This window comes from Leptodactylus fuscus, chromosome 2, assembly GCF_031893055.1.
Source record: "Leptodactylus fuscus isolate aLepFus1 chromosome 2, aLepFus1.hap2, whole genome shotgun sequence".
NCBI classification, from domain to species: Eukaryota; Metazoa; Chordata; class Amphibia; order Anura; family Leptodactylidae; genus Leptodactylus; species Leptodactylus fuscus.
The window spans coordinates 237,574,202-237,596,523 of record NC_134266.1 but is presented as its reverse complement, the minus strand read 5'-3'; the positions used below and the strand labels follow the sequence as shown (position 1 = coordinate 237,596,523).

The window sequence follows — 22,322 nt, the reverse complement described above, 5'->3', positions numbered from 1 at the left end:
CTTGGCCTGGGCCAACTCATAGAATCTCATGGTTTCCAGTACCACTGTTATGCCGACGACACCCAAATCTACATCTCTGGACCAGACATTACCTCCCTGCTGGCCAGAGTTCCAGACTGTTTAGCGGCCGTAGCCTCCTTCCTCTCCTCCCGCTTTCTCAAACTCAACATAGAGAAAACAGAGTTTATCATCTTCCGCCCATCCTGTATGGCCCCTCCACCCGACCCATCTATCAAAGTTAATGGAACCACAATTACCCCTGTCCCACAGGCCCGATGCCTTGGGGTAACCCTGGACTCTGATCTAGTTTCATAAAGCAGGGACCCCACATCATTGCCTGTGATCAGAGATGACTCTGATCATGGGCATTTAATCACTCAGATGTGGTGGTCAAATGCGACCAGGGCATCTGTGTGGTTGCTTTCACTTTCTACTTGATGTTTGGTAAGGAGGTGGCGCCTCTGCGGTGCGATCACGGGAGGCGTTCCGTTACCATGGCCTTCTGAAGGCTCCCAGTCCTGCCATAGTAATGTATCCACTGAATCCTGCCTGCTGCAGGTTACATAGCAAATCTGCCATAGACTACAATATAGCTCACAGATCACTGCCAATAACTTTGAGGACAACAATGAAAGCCGTTTCATTACCTCTTACGACACAAATATCTTCTACTGGCTATTGGACTGCCCCTTTAAAGGGGCTCTATCACTGGGAAAAGTCATTTTTATCTAAACACATGCTTGCATAGGCTTTAGAAAGGCTATTCCACACTTACCTTTAGTATGTAGATTGCTTCAGTGGTCTCTGAATAAGTCTGTTTTTATTCATATGCTAATGAGCTTCCAGCCAGTACAGGAAGTTCCCAGCAGCCTCCTCTCTGCTATTATCTTCTATGTGTGGGAAGCAAACAGGAAGCGAGTCATCAGCAGCAGCAGGAGCCGTCTCCCATAGAAGACAATAGGAGAGGTGTGCACCATCTATCGTGCATTAGTCTAATTAGCATATGAATATAAACGGACTTATTCAGAAACCAGTGAGGCAATCTACATACAAAAGGTAGGTGTGAAATAGACTTTCTAAGGGCTATGCAAAGGTGTGATTAGTTAAAAATGACTTTTCCTAGTGATAGAGCCCCTTTAACTCACCATTCAGATAGACCACTGTGCTCAGTGTTTTATTGAATGAGGAATTTCATGTCACAAGTCAATACTGTCAAGAAAGTTTTCATGTTTCCTGTTTTTGTGGGGGTTGCAGGTTTCATTTTCATAGTAATGAGGCAGGGAATTCCCCGGTACTAGTGCAGCAGACTGCGCTCTGTACGGCACAGACATGTATTAAATGATGTCTCTGCACTACATGCCTGCTCATGGACACGTCTACATGTGGAATCTTCCCCGAAACCCATTTTTGATCATTTTTGTTGGATCATTAAAAACTACAATTCAGAGATTTGGGGATCTTGGAGGTAAGTGTGATTTTTGCACATTTTTCTAGACTTCAACTTCCTTTACTGTGGCCTCCTCCTATCTAACACCCTTGTGTCCTTAAATCTACTCTCTGCTCTGCTGTCTGGTTAATCCACTGCCCCCCTTGTTACTCCTGCACTGCCAATCCCTTCACTGGTTACCTATTGCCCAGAGAATTCATTTGATATCTAGCACAGTATAAGGGTATGTTCATACGTTTTGCACATGGATTACGAGGCAGAAAATCCAGCTCAAGAAACCCCTCCAAACTCTCCCATTTATTTCAATGGGAATTAGTAGCAGATTTTTTCCAATGTTAGATGACATATAAATAAAATGATGTGGAAAAGACCGTGGCAGATATACATTGCATTTTTTCCAAAGAGAGTCCGCAGAGTTTTCCAGCGTCCTGCTTGATCGTGTCATGGATTCCGCAGCTCAAGACTCCATGTTGATTGTCCCAATTCCTCTGGACCTAATCAGCAGCGGAAAGCAGAATATGGTGGCAGAAAATGAAGGGGAATTCCTCTTCATTTTCTGCCATGTGAACGTACCCTTACAGTAACAAACAAGGCTGTCCACAACCTGTCCCTTTAATACATCTCTGACCAATCTCCCATTACTTTTAAGAGATGTACTCTCGGATCCTTAAAACACCTTCTTCTTAGCTATTCTTTTCATCGCCAAGATTTCTCCCATACATCCTCTGTGCTGTGGCTTCAGACCTGAGTTAGGGCCCTATGTTGTAGAAACACAGCTTTTTTGGTGCAGATTTTGGAGGGAAAAAAAATTGCAGCATGTCAATTATAACTATGGAAATGCTGGGGTTTTCCATATAGATATAATGGGGGCAGAAAGTTCACAACGGAAAACTCTACAGACTTTTTGCAAAAAAAAAAAAAAAAAGCTGCGAGGAAAAACTTCAGCACTTTTCTCTATGCATTTTTCATGTGGAAACAACATGGACCCCATTATAGTCTATGGGGTCCAATGGGTACCTTAGGTAAAGTTCACACGTGAGTTTTTTTGGGCCAGAATTTGACATGGAGGCCATCTCAGATTCTGGTCTAAAAAACGGTTAGCTATGACTGGATGCCAGTGCAGTGCAGTCGCAGCATTCCGCTCCATATTAGGCCCAAATGAATAGGCCCAGTCAGGAGGGAGGTGTGCGAGGCCACGGAAACTGCCTAAAGAAAGGACAGGTCTCGCTTCTTGTTTCCGCGAGTGGGAAGAAACCTCTTGGGGGAAAAAGATAATGACCATCTTCCTTTGATTTCAATGGGAGGCGGGTTTTTGAGCCTGATTGTGAGGCAGATTCCGCATCAAAATCCATCCCAAAAAAACCCATGTGAACCCAGCCTTAGGTAACTGCTTTTTTTATGTGGATTAGGTTAACCCATGCACAGATGTGAATCAGGCCTGAGCAGTCAAAGCTGAACCTGAGGCTGAGTTCAGACAGGGTTTTTTTGTCAGGATTTTGAGGCGGCATCCGCCTCAAAATCCTGATTAAAAAAAATGTCTCCCAATGAAATCAATGGGAGCCGGTCTGTTTTTTTTTCCGCAAGCGGTTTGTTCCAGCTCTGGGGAAAAAAGAAGCAACATGCTCATTCTTCAGGCGGATGCCGCGGCCGGACGTCTGCCTGAAGACACCTAGCTCCTGACTAGGCCCATTCATTTGGGCCTAATCTGGAGCGGAGTGCCACGACTGGATGCCGGCTACCCGTTTTTTGAACCGGAATCTTATGCGTCCTCCGCGTCCAATTCTGGTCTAAAATACCTTGTCTGAACTCAGCCTGAGAGCTGCATACAAGAAACAGGATATAGACAAGAAGTTTTACAAAATTTTTTTACTAGAACCCCATTGTCTCCCATATCTGAAAAGTAGACTTCCCCTTAAATAGTCCATGAATAGTCTACTTGTCTTTTGTGTAGTTAATTTCATTTTCTGCTTTTGGCAGAATCTCTTTTGCACTACAGTAAGGCATTCTGTGGGTAGTTCATCACTTCCTCTTTGCTTCTCTACCCTGAAAACTCCCGGCACATAGTCCATCATGGCTCACGTGGCTAAGGAGGAACTGAAACAGTAACAAGTGAACACTTCCATATTAATAGCATTTCACGTCTTACAGTTTTCGAGAAGACATATATAGCTAACACAGATGGAAAAATGAATAAACTGAATATAAATCCCTGAAACTTTCCACTATTCACAGATCACATAAAAAAGTTCAAGCATAAAGTTTTTTCCATACATGAAGTCCACATAAAGGTTGAGCACCTGGGAGGATATATATATATATATATATATATATATATATATATATTACTGTCCTTTACAGTTATATACTAAAGCATGTTTTACAGCCTACATGTCCCAGCATCCTCTGCTGTATCAGTGAATATACAGATCACAATCTGAGGTGCTTTATATACTGAAAAGTGTTTTTTAAAGCTAAAAAGTGTTAATATGTAACTGATCTATGAAACTTCATTCACATTAGTGTTTGTTCTATACATAAAGGTCAGGATAAGAGGGGTGAGGCTATGTTTATAACATGCCAAGGCTATAATCCTGTAAAGTATACAACATCCATTGTCCACAGTGTTAGAAAATATACTACATGGTATAAAATTTTGCTGTCATCTGTGAGAGAGTGAAGGGTGTGGTCTGGGAAGACAGGTATGTCCCAGCCAGGCAGCTAAAGGGTGTTTGGTAAAGATTCACACCAGGGAGGTCAGCTAACTAATCAGGCCCTAATAACAGTCTGAGTGTGAAGACTAGCAGGGTGGCACCACACTGACAGAGCTGATCTCTCCATACCAAACCTACAGAGCAGGTACTGTGCCACCCGTTGTTGTTGCCAAGGTGGGAGACTGGTAGCCAGTCTCCTGTATAGTCAGGGAAACGTGTTCCTATGTTTAAGTCAGTTCTCAGCCGAGAAGGTGTTTGTTTTTGTTATTTGTGCCTTTGCAAAGGCAGTGTATGCACTACAAGTGAATAAAGCCTGAACCTGTGTGCAATCCAGTGTCTGTGTCCCTGTTTCCTGCACTGCTACAAGCATCTACATGAGCGAGTGTATAGGAAGGTGAAAGGAATCATCCCGTCACTGAGAATTCCATGCAGTTGCAGCATCCCAGAACAATGCTTCTATATGTTCTGTATTTGTTACATGTACCCCGGGGTTTTCTTGCGCGTCTTGTCTGTGTATATGTCTATGATGAAGCACATTGTATTTGCCATCTTATTGTACATACACACTTATCTTTACATCTTCTTGCTGTATGTATGATACATACTTGCCTCATGACCAATCGCAGGCCAAAGGGCAGGGTTTATGGAAAGTTAGTTCAGCGGTAAGAAAGCTAGTCCAGTGGTTGGAAAGATCAATGGTTGGAAAGTCCAGTGGTTCAGAAGTATAGTTCAGCTCTAGCATCAGTCACCTTGCTGAGTGAGACAGCAGAACTCATCCTAGAAGCTAAAGATCAAAGCCATCTTATTCCAAGGTACAAGCGGAGGCTGCCCCGGAGTTAGTGAGAGAACTTTGGGGGTTCCTGAGAGATATTGCTGTCCGTGCCATTAGGAACTACAGAGGTACCATGGAGGCTTAGGACCCATAGCCCCTTACATTCCCCTATCTGCTGAGTTAGGGAGTGGATGAGAGGAGAAAAGTACGTCAATAAAAGTTATTTGGTTTACCCTTCAACTGCCTGAATCACCATCAGGGCATCTCGTGAACAACATCCACATGGCTCAGTATTGAGAGGTCCCCTCTCCTACAAGGAGTGCCCCAGGGAAAGACAAGAACTGCAGGATTCCCCTTTTTCTGGACAGCCTCATGGAGGATTCGGATTGTGTGAGTAGTGCACCAGGCCTATCAGGCAGCACAGCCTGTGTAACCGTATTCTACACTCTCTGATCCCCTCCGCCGGGTTGCTGCACAGTAAATCACTGCAAAAAATGCTGTGGAAAAGACGGAGGCATCACTTTTTTTTTCGCATCATTTTTTTAGAGAAAGTTTGCTGAGTTTCCCCCTGCAGACTTTCTGTCCCTATTATACCTATAGGGAAAATGGTAGCATTTCCATAGGTAGAATTGATATGACGCAACTTTAAAAAAACGCAAGTATTTTTGAAATTGCAGCTTTTCCCGTACGGATTTTTTTTTTCTCCAATGTGTGGATAGTATAAGCCAGAATCCCTTGTCCTTTACAGGAATGTAAAACGCAGCATTTTTTGTCACAGCTTTTACACCGTAGCCAAAATTCAGTATTTTTGCAACACCTGAGGCTAGATTCACATGAAAGAGGTGCAAAATGGCTGTGAGCATCTATTTTTCACAGATGTGACGCTTCCCAAGGGCACTCGTTTCCACAGAAAATTTCAGTGTATAGAGGGCCTTGAAAATGGTCAAAAATAGGACAAGATTTATATTTTGACAGTCCATGACAACAATCAGTTACAAAAAAAAACTGTGAGCCCCATTCGCTGATAGTGAAATTAATGCTGCCATGTGGCCCTTTTCAATAACTGAGCGTGAATGGGTCTATTCGTTATAGCAGGGGTAGGGAACCTTTGGCTCTCCAGCTGCTGTGAAACTACAACTCCCAGCATGCTCCATTCACTTCCATGGGAGTTCCCAGAACAGCAGAGCCAATATGCATGCTGGGAGTTGTAGTTTTGCCCGGTAACAGCCGCTACCGCTGCTATCATTATACTCGGGGGTCTGTTACTTACCTCTCCACGCTCCTGGCCAGGCCTCCTTCCTAGTTGTCTGACGTCACATGAACCCGGCCTGCATCTCGGGTCATGTGACGTCCGATGTCATTGAAGAAGGATGGCAGCGGAGGCCGACAGCGTAGGAGCCGGGGGACAGGTAAGAAATAGTAGGTTTTTATGTTTTTATTCCCCTGGGTCTCTGAATATTATACTGTGGGGTCTGAAAAGACCCCAGAGTATAATAATTGTTTATGGGTGTCCACTATGGGGGATAATACTGTGTGCAGGAGCCACTATGGGGGATAATACTGTGTGCAGGAGCCACTATGGGGGATAATACTGTGTGCAAGGGCCACTATGGGGGATAATACTGCGTGCAGGAGCCACTATGGCGGATAATACTGTGTGCAGGAGCCACTATGGGGGATAATACTGTGTGCAGGGGCCACTCTGGGGGATAATACTGTGTGCAAGGGCCACTATGGGGGATAATACTGTGTACAGGGGCCACTATGGGGGATAATACTGTGTGAAGGGGCCACTATGGGGGATAATACTGTGTGCAGGGGCCACTATGGGGCATAATAGAATGCGCAGGAATGCGTAGGTGGGGGTCGGTCGAGGTCTTTGGTGTCGGTCGGGGGGGGGGGCATGTCAAAAGTTCGCCACGGGGCCCCGCCATTCCTAGTTGCGCCACTGGTTATAGGGGTAGACTTGCTGTGAATTTACCATGTAGGTTTCCATGCTACAGATCTACAGCAGTTTATAGTGCATAGAAAATGAAATGTTGTTTCAAACCCCCATCCACATATACCAGAATATTTCTGCATTAAAATACATAACAATGAGGGGAAACAAGGTGGCCCAGTGGTTAGCACTGCAGCCTTGCAGTGCTGGAGTCCTGGAGTTCGAATCCCGCCAGGACAAACATCTGGAAGGAGGTTGTATGTTCTCCCCGTGTTTGCATGGATTTCCTCCCATTCTATAAAAAACATTGAAAAGGAAAGAAAAAAAACGTACATTGTGATCCCTTAATGGGGCTCACAATCTACATTTAAAAAAAAAAAAAAAAAAAAAAATGCAATGCAGGGGAATGTTCACACTGGGCAAGCTGTTTCTGCGGTAGCACTCATGCATGGATCACATGATGAGTTGCTTTGTGGGTCAGTGCCTTAGGGGGCATTCACATGGTGTAATGCGGCACTGATTCTAGCACGATAACTCTCGTAACAATCAGCGCTGCAAAACAGAATCCCATTTACTTCAATGGGTTCCGTTTTACGTGTGTAACACTTTGAAGTCAATGGTATTCTGTTTTGCCTCTGAAGGGGTTAAGTCCTCTGCAGTGCGGAGAACTAATTACAGGCTGTAGGGGTTCTGAGTGCTGCTTCTGAGCCCCTCTCTGGTTATTTCTGCTCTTTACTATATAAATCCGCTTTGCATGCTGTCAGTTGCCGGTTTTAAAGTTCAGTTTCCTGTGTTCCAGAAATGGTCTGTCTGCCTGAAACTGCTAATTCATCGGTGTCTGAGTCCTGGCCCATTCAGCCTTCCTTGCTGCCAATTCTTACCAACTGGAAATTTAAGTATTGAGCTTCTTGATCCAAGGATAGTTATTCCAGGTGCAGTGAACCCTAGCCTTTTTCTGCTTAGATGTTTGGACTTTTTGTAGGGTTTTTTGTGTGTGATACTAAGTTCTGTTCACTCCCACTCAGGTTAGTTAATCAGGCCCACGGCTACCACTAGTGTGCAAGGCAGGGATTAGGAGTATCACACACAAAATATTCCAAACTGCTAATTACTCTTAATTTTGTTTTTCTTTTGTGTTTTCCCTTAATCTAGTAATTCAATGCAGATTTAGTTTTTGTACATAAATATATGATTTGGTTTATTTACTCTGTCTCTACATTACTTTATTGAATTTAAGTCTGTTACTTACAGAAAACCTCAGACTTGTACTGTAGGTATGTGCTGGAGTTCCGAGTATAAATGACATATGCGATAACACCCAGTTTTATTTGACTATCTCACAGCGACTATCTTCCAGGAACAATGTGCTATATATGGCTATGGAATCTATTTGCATAAATATTAGACACCTGGTCTAGTGCCTATATTGACTCAAGGACAAGCCGTGCATTTCCTGATTTGCAGACACAGACTCATGAATTGCCAGCACATGTCATGTTGACAGATTATTTGTTCCTCTTTATATGTATAATAGTTTAGTTTAGTATTATACATGTTGTTCATGCATAATAGTCAATATCTCAAAATACCTTCAATTGCTAATTCATTGATCGTTCAGTATTGTCTAAAATAGCAATGTACTGAGAAAGGATCCACATCAAGGGGCTCCTCAGTGAATTCTTCCTTCTTTAGTTCATGAGTGCCAAACGTACAGGCCAGCCTGTGCCATGAGTGGCGAGAAGCCTACAAGAGGGTGTTTATTTTTTTTAAACTATTTTTATTGTAGCCTTCTTGTCTTTCATCTTGGCTAAAGGTATCCTTAGATGAGTGGAACGAGATGACCAGCTTTGAATAATAATAAAAAAAAAATGTTTGCGCTACTATGTTGGACTTTGTGAGCAATGCAACAGTTTCTTACTCAAACCTGGCCCTTCCGACCCATCAGTTTGTGCTACCCGGAGCCAAGAGGAAAGGAAGGACAAATCATTATCTATATAACTAAAAGGAGTATTGAACATGGCAATAAGTGTGAACATATGACAACTTGTTTTAAACGTTTCCTTTCCTTAGGTAATGTAAGATGGAAGACGCTTTTTTGGAACTTTACAAGGAATTCAAAAATTTGCAAATTATTTGCTTAAAACAAGCTGAACTTCTTCAAAAATTGCTCTCAAAAAAAGGTGGAACTAGTGGTAAGAATTATCTTTAATAGATTCATGGGTAATTTATTATAAGCAGTATCATTGGAGGCCATTGCCACATGTATTTTACCTGCAGTAACAGTATCCGGTAGTTCACCCTCTGTGATATACAGTACTGGTATATTGGATGGGATGTAAACACATCCCATGCATAGAGTGCTGAAAAAACCTACAGTGCAAAATGTCTTGTTCTGGGGTTTGGAACTCTCAGCAGGTCAATTTCTTTCTGTGGGTTTGGTGTAGTGCATTGCAAAAGTTGAAAACCAGATCAGCTGAAGGGGGTAAAATGTTTTGCAGATCCCTAAATCCCCGTCTTTTTTTTTTCTACAAAAGAGAATTGCATGCAGAGAGTATTCAGAGGTAGAGATGAGCGAGTAGTATTCGATCGAGTAGGTATCAAATACTACAGTATTGAAAATATTCGTACTCGATCGAATACTACTAGCTATTCGCAGTAAATATTCGATTCAGAACCGGCGTTGATTGGCCGAATGCTATACAGTGTATAGCATTCGGCAAATCTACTCTGGTTCTGCAGCAGGCTCGTCCTTGCTAGTCAGGAGAGCTGGCAGCTTGCTGTTACGAGGGAGCTGACTTTTTCTCATAGGAATGAATTGACCAGCATTGATTGGCCAGTGTACAGCATTCGGGCAATCAATGCTGGTTCTGCCAGAGGCTCGTCTGTGAGGAGGCGGAGTCTAAGATCGGACCACAGCAGTCTCCATTGTGGTCTGATCTTAGACTCCGCCTCCTCACAGACAAGCCTCCGGCAGACAAGGGAGACAGTGTATATGTGAGCCATAGGGAGGCAGGGACTTGGCTCTTGAAAGCATAGCTATTTAGTACAATGATATACACTGTCTCCCGATATAGACAATATTGACAATACACATATAGACAATATACACTGTCTCACTTGTCTGCCGGAGGCTTGTCTGTGAGGAGCTGGAGTCTAAGATCGGACCACAGCAGTCTCCAATGTGGTCCGATCTTAGACTCCGCCTCCTCACAGATGAGCCTCCAGCAGAACCAGTGTTGATTGGCTGAATGCAACGAATGTACACTGGCCAATCAACGCTGGTCAATGCATTCCTATGACAAAAAAGTCAGCTCCCTCGTAACAGCAAGCTGCCAGCTCTCCTGACTAGCAAGGACGAGCCTGCTGCAGAACCAGCGTTGATTTGCCACAGGCTCGTCTTTGCTAGTCGGGAGAGCTGGCAGCTTGAGGTTACGAGGGAGCTTCTTTTTATCAGCGCAACTGCAAGCGCTGTGCAGTTAAAGCGTACGAACCTCATAGACTATAATGGGGTCCATGCGCTTTAACTGCACAGCGCTCCTCCTAAACACTCTCCTCCTGCTATTCGTGGACTTGGTGACTCTCCTTTAGTCGTATAGTGGTTTTCCCTGAAACGAGCATTTTTTTCCATAGACTATAATGGGATTTGATATTCCATCGAGTAATCGAATATTGAGGCTGTACTCGAAACTAATATTGAATCTCGAATATTTCACTATTCAGAGGGGTAGCTTGCAGTTTCTGGGTCCCTGTGTAAAATCTCTACTGAGAGCCCTAACTGTCTTGTACTAGTTAGAATAGTGGTATAATATTTTTATGTGGCAGAGTGACCTTTCTAGGGCATTTGCACATACAGTTGAAATAAGTGATCGCTCACTAACATGGAATCCTGTACCGGATTCCCCATTAGTGACCAATCCAGGCGACTGAGTGCATGCCCCCCCCTGTCACACGTGCCATAGATTCGCCATCACAACACTATATTGTCCATAAACTTGTATTGCCCCATCTATTAGGTTTAAAGAGATAAGCATTCACAATTTTGTTCTGTATTACAATAACAGCTGTGGTCAGGGGTGCAGCACTATATGATTGTTGCTGCTCAATGTAGATAGGCATTAAATATGCAAGAATAGTATAGACAGCGTAGAGTATAGTCCTGCAGTAAACAAGTCAATTGTCTAAACAACCAAAATTAGTGTAAACCCCAAATACCAATGGTCACATCACGCTTTCTATTGCAGACATGCCTGTTTCAAAACCAATCCAATGCACTGACACAGGGGACAATGCACGCTCAGAAAGTCCATTCTTCAGACTGAAAGGTAAAGAAGACCTAGTTGAAGCTTCCAAAACAAAGACAGATGAGGAACCAACACCTTTAGAACCAAATGAAAATTCCAGCTTGCTATTGGATTTAGACATACGATTCCCCCCCTACGAGGACCAATACAACTTTCTGACCAGTGTATCTGATAAAGAAGAGGCTCTTGTTGGTATCCCATGTGCAGACAAAACCACAGATAAAAGAGAAGAAAATTCTAACTTTGCTTTGTTTTTCAAAAACTATACTCCTAGATTTTTGGATACTGACACTGTGGGGGGTGAAATGGGTCCTACAAAATTATATAATGACTTATTGACTCCAGGTAATACAGATGGTAATTTTACTGTGTCTGACATGTATGAAGAAGATATAAACTTCTTGAAGTCAAGCGACGTATTATATGAAGCACTTCTGGAACCACGTAAGAATACCAATGGAGTCAGAGGACCGGCTCAGGTATGGAAATGATTTTATTTACAGTATATATCACATAGTGTATGTAGGGCTTTCTATATCTACTGTTAGACAGGCCCTCTCAGGTCTACCGACATGTTTGTTTCATTAAATATATTTATCACCTAGATCGCTGTGACCCCCACTCATAACAGGAAGGGTGTCCTTTGTCCCCCATGCCTCCTCACTACACAATCCTGTTCATTTTATTGGAGTGAAGATGAAGCATGTGTGATATCATTCCCTTTAAAATATATGAGACTGATGGAGATGGGCAAGGGTTGAGCTCGACCATCCCGTCAGTCCCAAAGACTGTGTGGGGAGCAGTAGTGCACACGCGCATCCACTGCTGGTAACTGGCAACTTTGACTACTGGTTCTAACTGCTTATAACTTACCGTATTTTTCGGACTATAAGACGCACTTTTTTTCCCCAAAATTTGGGGGGAAAAGAAGGATGCGTCTTATAGTCTGAATGTAGCGCCTGGCACCCGCCGTAATAGAGAGGCAAATGCCGGCAAGGGATAGACACCGGCACAGGTGCCGGGGCCTGAGACATCGCTGCGTTCCTCTGCCCTGCATGAAGCCAGCAGCGGCAGGGGCGCTGCTATTCCGCTTCTACGTGCCCCCGCCGCTGGCTTCATGCAGGGCAGAGGAGCGCAGCGATGTCTCAGGCCCCGGCGTCTATCCCGTGCGCAGGAGCCGGCCTGCAACTTTACAGGTACGGGGCCGGTGGGGACCGGCCCCGGGGGAGAAGGGGCCACCGATACTGACCCGGCATCCGCTGTACTAGAGAGGCGGATGCCGGGTCAGTATCGGTGGCCCCTTCTCCCCCGGGGCCGGTCCCCACCGGCCCCGTACCTGTAAAGTTGCAGGCAGGCTCCTGCGCGGCGATATCGCAGGAGCCGACCTGTTCGGGTGACAGCCGGGAGCCTAATGAGGCTCCCAGGCCTGTCACTGCTATATTAGTATTACGGCTGGGTCTATGACCAGCCGTAATACTAATAGACAGAATGTCCCATAGACGGCAATACAGTTGTATTGCCGTCTATGGGACTTGCAATCAAGTGACTGCAGGTTCAAGCCCCCGGGGGGGAATAAAATAGTTAAAAAAAAAAAAAAAAAAAAGCTTTAAAAATATATAATAAAAATATAAAATAAATAAAAGTTCTAAACCACCTCCTGTCCCTAGAATATATATATATATATAAAAGTAGAAAATCATATATCATAAACCACCGGGGTTTTTTTCAATACAAGGTGATCTAAGCAATAGATATTCCCCAAAATGGTATAACTAAAAAGTACACTCTATGCGTCCCCGTACAGCTGCGGGGTCACCTGTCAATGTGGCCTTGCAGCTGTTGCAAAACTACAACTCCCATATATTAAATATTTTACCATTTTTTGCTTCAAAATTTTTTTTCCCTATTTTCCTCCTCTAAAACCTAGGTGCGTCTTATAGTCCGAAAAATACGGTAGATATGACTAATTTGTTAATCACCTAGGACTGCAGTCATAATATGTTCAGCCACCATCATATACAATACTAAGTTTACATTAATGAGTCAATACATAATAGTCAGACATGATATCCCACATAGGAATTTGCCATGTATTTGGGGCGGATTGAACCCCGAATCTGCCTCTTGCTACGAGACAGATCTCAAAGCAAGACGCTGAAAGGATCAGCATCCTGGCCAGTCTTGCTGTGGATTCCTCGGCGCAGGACTCCCTGACGATCAGGCCCATTCATCTGGGCCTAATCAGTAGTGGAAAGCTGTAACGGAATACCAATGCAAGGGTACTGGCATTGCGTCACAGGAATCCTGCGGTCAAATAGGGTGGTGGAAGAGGAATACACTGACTGCCCCTAATGTCAGTCACAGTTCTGAAACTTAGCCCTTCAGTCTCCAGTGCTTTGTTATCCTCTAACAGTAAGTTACTGGGTGCAACCAGTTGTTTTTAGTTTCTCCATTTTCCTATGCCTCAAAGAGTCGAGGGTAGCACAGTCTTCTGCATCTTGACTCCAAATGTGAGATGTGACATAAGCTCTTCTGTTCTCTATTATTAAGCACACTGGTTATTTAATAGGAGTACCCCTGCTTACTCCTGATGAAGGTAGAGGTATCCTACTCCGGGGCCTTTTGATACAGTTTGTGTTACACAGCACACTAGGCACAGATGCACTGTATCTACAAGGGAAGTTATATGGTTATAATTGTCTAATATACTAGTTCTTCCCTGCAGTCCCTTAAAGATTGGGCAGAGTGTTCCTAAATCTCTGTAGTTGATCATAGTGAGAATTGTGCAGTAGCAGAATGACAGCTGCACAGTTCTCTCTATGTCCTCTCTGAACTCATCATTATGAACAGTGCAGGGAGGAAACAGGAACCTAAATTTTCGGTTTTTAGTCCTATGTTACAGCATGGATTAACTCTTTCACTACCCTCCATCAGGAATCTTAAATTTAACTAGCTGACCACTGCTAGAGTTCCTAACATTTGCCACGCTAGACCACTCGGAGTGCGAGAATTAATCCTTATTGACCAAGACCACTAGGTATACTGACATTAACCGCTTAACTGCTATAGAACGTAAAAGATGCTGACATTATCGCCTTTACTGCCACAGACCACTAGGATTATAGACGTTAACCCCTTATCTGGCTGCTTCATAGTTATTTATTACAGTGCTGTACGTTATTATTTATTTAATGCGGTTCTGTATTGCCTGACTTAGAGGGAGCAGTGTCTCGCTCGCTACAAAATTACCATTGTCAGCCAGTCAATGCTTGGAAATGCTTGCCAGCTATACAGGCTAGAGTACGTTGCCCCTTCCCTGTCCTAGCACTGCTGTGCCAGGGCTGAGAGACAATTATTCAGTCTCCTAAGAAAGTGGTGCCAATAGTTGTGGCAGCTTCTCAGTATGTGAACAGTTGCTTACTGTCTGCATTATCAGCAGGTGTTATTGCTCAGCACCGCGGCACCTCTGTGACAACTTTGTTATTTCATTACAATACATTTTAGCTATCCCCATCTCCCTTGAGGGGTGCAGGCAGTTTCTAAAAGATGGATATTACCAGTAAAATCAAAAGTGACATCATGGCAGCTCTGCCAAGTGCACAAAACCTGTGTGCCAGGAGCCATTCTGGATGAATGGAAAAAATTCCCACAGACACACTCCATCTTGTGGGAAGGAAGGGAGGCAACTCCATGTTAATGCCTATGGATTTAGAATGACATCTCCTAAAAGCTCCAATAGGTGGAATATGTAGGTGTCCCAATGTTTTTGTCCAAATAGCATATATTCAATTTTCAATAAAAATAATATACACCAATGTAGCGTAATGGTCTTACATGGATCACTGCATCACTATAACTGTGATAGATACAATTTATAATACATAATACAATTCATTTACAACACAAATCCAGCAGTAATTATATAGTAAATCTGTAATAAGTGAAATAATGTTAAGCTGCGCTATATGCATATCACGCTAGTAGCTTTAATATTCTCACCAGACCATGGAGAGCAATAATTGAAAATAGCACAAGCGTTCCCGAGTCTGAAAGAATGTCTGGCTGTGCATAGAATAAATAACATTGGGCATCAGTGAGGATTGCTTACTGCTTAGACCTAGGTGGTAAACAAGATGCATAAGATAAGAATACTAAAAAGATATAGCAGTATGATGAAGTATGGCAAAGACAGAGTCTAGTATGTGCAGCTTGTAAACAGGTGTATTCTCAGACATGTGCTAAACGCCATCTAGTGTCCATACAGTAAACAGCATCTCTTTCATTTAATGTGAGTGCACAACAAATACCGTATTTTTCAGACTATAAGACACACTTTTTTTCCCAAAAAATTTCAAAGGAAAATGAGGGTGCATCTTATAGTCCGAATGTGGGGAGCCGCGCTCCTGCCACCACTGGTTTTCTGCAGCGGCAGGAGCGTAGCAATACTGCAGGCCCTGTGTCGGTGGCTAACACACTCCCCGGCATCCGCTGTTCTATTATAGCGGATGGCGGGTCCAGAGCGAATGCCTGCAATCTCTGATCGCAGGCATCAAAGCCCCCCCCCCATCAAATACCGAAGCTTATGCCTGCAATCAGAGATCGCAGGCACGAGCTCCGACAACTCCGCTGTAAAAATTACACCGGAGATGTCCCCCTCCCCCCCTCTTAAAAAAAAAAAAGGTTTAAAGTTATCCTTGGGCCGGTACCTGCCCCGGTGTCTGTATGCTGGGTTCAGATGCCGGGTGTGTAAGTGTAATGGCGCCGCTCTGCAGAGCGGTCGCCATAGCAACCGGCACCACCGCTGTAACGCTTACAGCGGTAACACCGAAGCTTATGCCTGCAATCAGAGATTGCAGGCACGAGCTTCGACATCTCCGCTGTAAGGGGGCAATCACACGGAGTAACTTGGGGGCGTGTATCACAGCCGTACACGCCGGTGTTACGGCAGACTGCCGAACACTTCCCATTGTCTTCAATGGGAGCGCTCGTAAATGCCGCTGTTACGAGCGCTCCCATTGAAGTCAATGGGAAGTGTTCGGCAGCCTGCCGTAGCACCGGCGTGTACGGCTGCATACCTCCCAACTTTTGAAGAACCGAAAGAGGGACAAATGTGCGGTGCGCTACGCGCGCCGTGGCAAATTTAGCTCCGCCCACTTTTATGTTGACTCCACCCATTCTCATTAATTTTTCATGTGCCCGCACACAGTATAATCCTCCTACAGTCACCTGTAAATTATATGTTCCCCCTCTATCTCTCCCCCAGTTTCATATACACCCTTCATCTGCCCCCAGATTCATGTCCCCTCCATCTCTGCCCCCAGATTCATGTACCTCCATCTCTGCCTCCAGATTCATGTCCTCTCCATCTCTGCCCCCAGTGTCATGCCGTCCTCTCCTTCATCTGCCCCCAGTTTCACGTTCCACCTCCACATTAAACTTACCTTCTCCTTGTTCCCCTGCTGAACTCTATGCGCCTCTCTCTCTCTCTCTCACTGACGCACAGTTGTAGACGCGATGCGACCTCTGGACGCAGATCTGAGTTGAAATCGGGACATACCTTCCTCCAACCGGGACCGCGGGACATGTCACCGGAATCGTGAATGTCCCGCGGAAATTGGGACAGTTGGGAGGTATGCGGCTGTGATACACGCTCGGCGTTACTCCGTGTGAATGCCCCCTAAGAATTAACGGCGGAGATGTCCTCAGGAGATGTCACCCCCCCATCCCCCCCCAAAAAAAAGTTTAAAGTTAGCCCCGGACCCGGTCCCCACCGGCCCCATACCTTTAAAGTTGCAGTCCAGCTCCTGCGCGGCAAGCTTGCACAAGCCAACCTGTTCGGGTGACAGCCGGAAGCCTACTGAAGGCTCCCAGGCCTGTCATCGCTATATTACTATTGCGGCTGGTCTATGTATAGAATCTCCCATAGACGGCAATACACTTGTATTGCCGTCTATGGGACTTGCAGTCAAATGATTGCAGGTTCAAGCCCCCTAGGGGGCGCTAATAAAATAGTAAAAAATAAATAAATAAATAAAAATAATTAAAAATTAAATAAATAAAAGTTCCCCTCCTTTCCCTAGAATACATATAAACCTATCACATTACCGTGAAGCATATATACATTAGGTATCCCTATAGACATTTCCCAAAATGGTATAACTAAAAAGTACATCTGGCCCCACAAGAAAAACGCCCTATACATCCCCGTACAGCTGCAGGGTCACCTGTCAATGTGGCCTTGCAGCCGTTGCAAAACTACAACTCCCATACATTAAATATTTTACCATTTTTTTGCTTGAAAAAATTTTTTCCCCCTTTTTTCTCCTCTAAAACCCGGGTGCGTCTTATAGTCCAGTGCGTCTTATAGTCCGAAAAATACGGTACATGGATAAATTGCACCAGTCTATTGTACAGATAGTGCCGCAAACTAACATCTCACTCAACAGTCCAGCCCCCTCCAAATAGTGGCAACGGACTCGACAGTTAAAGCGGTTTTCCATACTACATATTTGATAACCTATCCTTGGTATCACAGCCATTCACTGAGATTAGGCCGTGTGACCAATGAACATGACTTCACATGGTCTTAGAAGATGGCCTTAGGGAATGTCACTATTACTTTAATCAGTTGATCAGCAGGGGTCCCAGGTGAAAGGATAGGTCACCAATTTAGAAAGTTTCAGAGAAACTCTTTAAGGCTAAGGCCCCACATAGCGGCACACAGCAAAAGATCTCTGCGGGAAAAACCATGGTGGCAATGCATCTCAGTTTTTCTCACAGCGCTTTTTACAGAAGTACTGCGGACTTTCTGCTTCCATTATTACTATAGGGAAACCACAGGCATTTCCGTAAGTATAACTGACAAGCTGCGATTTCCAAAACCACAATGGTTTTGGAAATAACAACACATCCACTTTGCGTATTTTCCTGGAAAGTGGGAATGGGATTTGCTGGAATCTCATCCACTTTGCTATGACTATAAAACTCTGCATTTTATTATTCAGCGTTTCTGCGTGGACAAACTGAGGTGTTTACACCACGCGAGGCCCCGGCCTAAAATGAGGGGAGGCAATGTCAAGTCAACATTTACATTTTTTTTTTAAATCTATGTAAATGTAGACTTGACATAATAAACATGAAAACTATTTATAACAATCAACCTCTGGATATTATGATTTATGTTACAGTGTTGGCCAAAAGTATTGGCACCCCTGCAATTCTGTCAGATAATACTCAGTTTCTTCCAGAAAATGATTGCAAGCACAAACTCTTTGGTAATATCTTCATTTATTTTGCTTGCAATGAAAAAACACAAAAGAGAATGAAGAAAAGTCAAATCATTGATCATTTTACACACAACTCCAAAAATGGGCCGGACAAAAGTATTGGCACCCTCAGCCTAATACTTGGTAGTACAACCTTTAGACATAATAACTGCGAACAACCACTTCCGGGAACCATCAATGAGTTTCTTACAAGGCTCTGCTGGAATTTTAGACCATTCTTCTTTGGCAAACTGCTCCAGGTCCCTGAGATGTGAAGGGGGGGGCCTTCTCCAAACTGCCATCAAGAGATCTCTCCACAGGTGTTCTATGGGATTCAGGTCTGGACTCATTGCTGCCACTTTACAAGTCTCCAGTGCTTTCTCTCACCACCATTTTCTAGTGCTGACCTGAAGTGTGTTTTGGGTCATTGTCCTGCTGGAAGAGCCCTGACCTCTGAGGGAGACCCAGCTTTCTCACACTGGGCCCTACATTATGCTGCACAATGTGTTGGTAGTCTTCAGACTTCATAATGCCATGCACACGGTCAAGCAGTCCAGTGCCAGAGGCAGAAAAACAACCCCAAAACATCAGGGAACCTCCGCCATGTTTGACTGTAGGGACCGTTTTCTTTCCTCTCAAGGCCTCTTTTTTTTTTTTTCCTGTAAACTCTATGTTGATGCCTTTTCCCAAAAAGCTCTACTTTTGTCTCATCTGACCAGAGATCATTCTTCCAAAATGTTTTTGGCTTTCTCAGGTAAGTTTTGGCAAACTCCAGCCTGGCTTTTTTATGTCTCTGGGTAAGAAGTGGGGTCTTCCTGGGTATCCTACCATACAGTCCCTTCTCATTCAGATGCTGACGGATAGTACGGGGTGACACTGTTGTACCCTCGGACTGCAGGGCAGCTTGAACTTGTTTGGATGTTAGTCGAGGTTCTTTATCCACCATCCACACAATCTTGCGTTGAAATCTCTCGTCAATTTTTCTTTTCCGTCCACATCTAGGGAGGTTAGCCACAGTACCATGGGCTTTAAACTTCTTGATGACACTGCACACGCTAGACACAGGAACATTCAGGTCTTTGGAGATGGACTTGTAGCCTTGAGATTGCTCATGCTTCCTCACAATTTTGCTTCTCAAGTCCTCAGACAGTTCTTTAGTCTTCTTTCTTTTCTCCATACTCAATGTGGTACACACAAGGACAGAGGTTGAGTCAACTTTAATCCATTTCAACTGGCTGCAAGTGTGATTTAGTTATTGCCACCACCTGTTAGGTGCCTCAGGTAAGTAACAGGTGCTGTTAATTACATAAAAGCATCACATGATTTTTCAAACAGTGCCAATACTTTTGTCCACCCCCTTTTTATGTTTGCTGTGGAATTATATCCAATTTGGATTTTTGACAATTCTTTTTGTGGTTTTCCATTGACGATAAATTACTCAGGACAGGTCCTATTCCTGTTCAATTTTGCAGCCGTGAATCTGCAGCTCCTATTCTTTGAGTGAATGGGGACACGGAAGCACGACCAGTGCCAACAGTGCAATTCAATCACAGCCAGCGGCCAGCCTACGATCTGCAAAGGATCTAATAGTGGTTTCATCTTATGTTGTAGAGAGACCTTTGGGCCATCTACAGTTCCATGGCCCAATAGTGATCGCTACCCCTACACCGATTATAGCTATGCCTCTGCCTCTCAAACCCCTTGTATCCTGTTGTAAGAGCAGATAGTGACATGGTGACCATCTACCATTTTTGTGTGTCAAGTGCAAGTGACTATAAAAAAAAAGTTTCATTTTTCATTTTCACGCTGCTTTCTTCCTCTTTCCTTTCACTCACTCTTATCTCTAATAGCAGTGGTATCCATATCCAGTCTCACATACAGAAATCTATAGAGAAGAGAGGGGGGAGAAGGAGACTGCTGTCAGCTAGTAATTGATGTATTGCTTCATTCTGTACATAAGTAAAGCATTATCTTATAAGATACAGTCCCTTTATATGGATCTATGATATGAGACATCTATTTACCTCTCACACTGAGAGGACCACTGCTGTAACTACCGGGATAGCAGGGGTAGCAGGTGCCACAGGGCCCGGGACATTAGGGGCCCAGCGACCGTCACTACCCCTGTGTTATTTTTTTCTTAATAGGCTTAACTCCAGCCAGTAACGGGCCCTATTTGCATACCGATCCTGGCAGAGGCCGGGATCGGTAAGTGACGCCGCGGGCCCCACAAACACTAGTATAAAGATCGGAGGCCTTGAAATGGTAAAGGAACATAATAAACGTGTTACTTACCTTTCCACGCTCCTGGCAGGCTTCAGGCCTAGTTGTTTGACGTCCCTGCATCCCGGTTTCAATTGTTTATGGGTGTTCACAATGGGGCATAATAGTGTGTGCAGGGGCCACTATGCGGCATAATACTGTGTTCAGGGGCATAATACTGTGTGCAGGGGCCACTATGGGGCATAATAGAGTGCACAGTAATGCGGGTAGCGGGGGTTTGGTTGGAGTCTTCGGCATCGGCCAGGGGGGGGCCCATGTCAGAAGTTTGCGATGGGGCCCGCCATTCCAAGTAACGCCACTGGCAGTATGTTATGATCCTGTCACCTTCTTGGAGAATTCCCATACAGCATGTGATCTTACAGTATTATACTGCTGAGCTGCACCATTTATCCTACGCTCTCACACAATTCTGGGACACTATCCCATAAATTGTAATCTCTGCCTGATCATCAGTCTTTGTACTGCATATATAATCCCTTTTATACATATATGTAGAATCATGTTCTTCAAATATGATAGTTCTATAATCCTCTATTTGATGTGAATATGCTGTCCTGCATGATGTCCATATGGTTCCATTATTATATTCAGTACTGACATATGGGGGACATATCAGGATGACATCTGTGAAAGGATTATTGGAATTTGTGACTCAAGGGTCAAAATGCAGCTTAATGTTAGTGATCCTCTTTAAACCAGTGGGTACCATGCTCGCTCCTGTCAGAGGATAAGTGGACACGATTATGAACCATTGCATATTCCGAATCACTTATCCACACAGTATACAGTATATGACTGACTTCCAGGATTTAGGTTTTATTTAAGGGATTACAGCACAGTTTTAGCTATAAGCTTTAGTTCCATTAAGGTACTTCTAGTTTACAGAATAACAGACATCCATTGTGAATGTATAAAATTTGGGTTGAACTTTCTACATTCACTACATTCACAGCTACAATATCTATCTATCTATCTATCTATCTATCTATCTATCTATCTATCTATCTATCTATTTATCTATCTATCTTTCGATCTATCATCTATCTATCTAGCTATCATCTGCCAATGTTATCTGGGGCATGTAGCATGTTATTTTTATGTATATATTATAAAGATACCTTTAGATTTCTATCATTTATGTCATTCATGTCCTGTTTTCCGCAGTCTTCATGGAGTCCACAATGTCTATCAGAAGATTGTCCATTTGGCCAACATACCGATATCAACTCAGATATTAGGCTGAGCTCTCAGATATGTGAGTTTTGCCAGGCAGTATTTCCAGCAGGAGCAGCAACTGGAGGAGAGTTCTTTGGACATCTTGCTGGGCACATGGAATAAGCGTCATTGACCTTTCACTAAGAGCAGTGCAAGAGTCCTCAAGTTGGCATTTTAGACAATAGAAATACACTTTATTTAATCATTGAAAATCCATGTTCTGTCTTGTGCCTTCATATATAACTTTCAGTTTGTGGTTTGTACATACCATCCTACAACTTTTCTAAATATATTGTTTAAGCTGTTTGTATCTTTTGTTGCTCAGTAGGCAAATGCTAGTATAATATCCATAATCAAATATATCTGACAATATGAAGAAGTGAAAGAAC

At 43.8% G+C, this 22,322-nt stretch overlaps 1 protein-coding gene across 1 annotated transcript; it reads left to right on the top strand.

Annotated features, from left to right (window-relative positions):
- The first annotated feature begins 1,365 nt into the window (after positions 1–1,365).
- On the top strand, positions 1,366–22,081 carry LOC142195838 (TRAF family member-associated NF-kappa-B activator-like). The gene is made up of 4 exons (XM_075265895.1): positions 1,366–1,465; positions 8,940–9,061; positions 11,111–11,649; positions 21,883–22,081. The coding sequence occupies exons 2-4, from the start codon at positions 8,950–8,952 to the stop codon at positions 22,054–22,056; spliced, it is 825 nt and encodes a 274-aa protein (XP_075121996.1). The 5' UTR covers positions 1,366–1,465; positions 8,940–8,949; the 3' UTR covers positions 22,057–22,081.
- The last annotated feature ends 241 nt before the right edge of the window (positions 22,082–22,322 follow it).

Coding starts and splice junctions, on each gene's coding strand:
- LOC142195838 (XM_075265895.1), top strand. CDS start 8,950: ATGGAAGACGCTTTTTTGGAACTTTACAAGGAATTCAAAAATTTGCAA. Junction 9,062..11,110: donor AAAAAAAGGTGGAACTAGTG/GTAAGAATTATC, acceptor TTTCTATTGCAG/ACATGCCTGTTTCAAAACCA. Junction 11,650..21,882: donor GAGTCAGAGGACCGGCTCAG/GTATGGAAATGA, acceptor TGTTTTCCGCAG/TCTTCATGGAGTCCACAATG.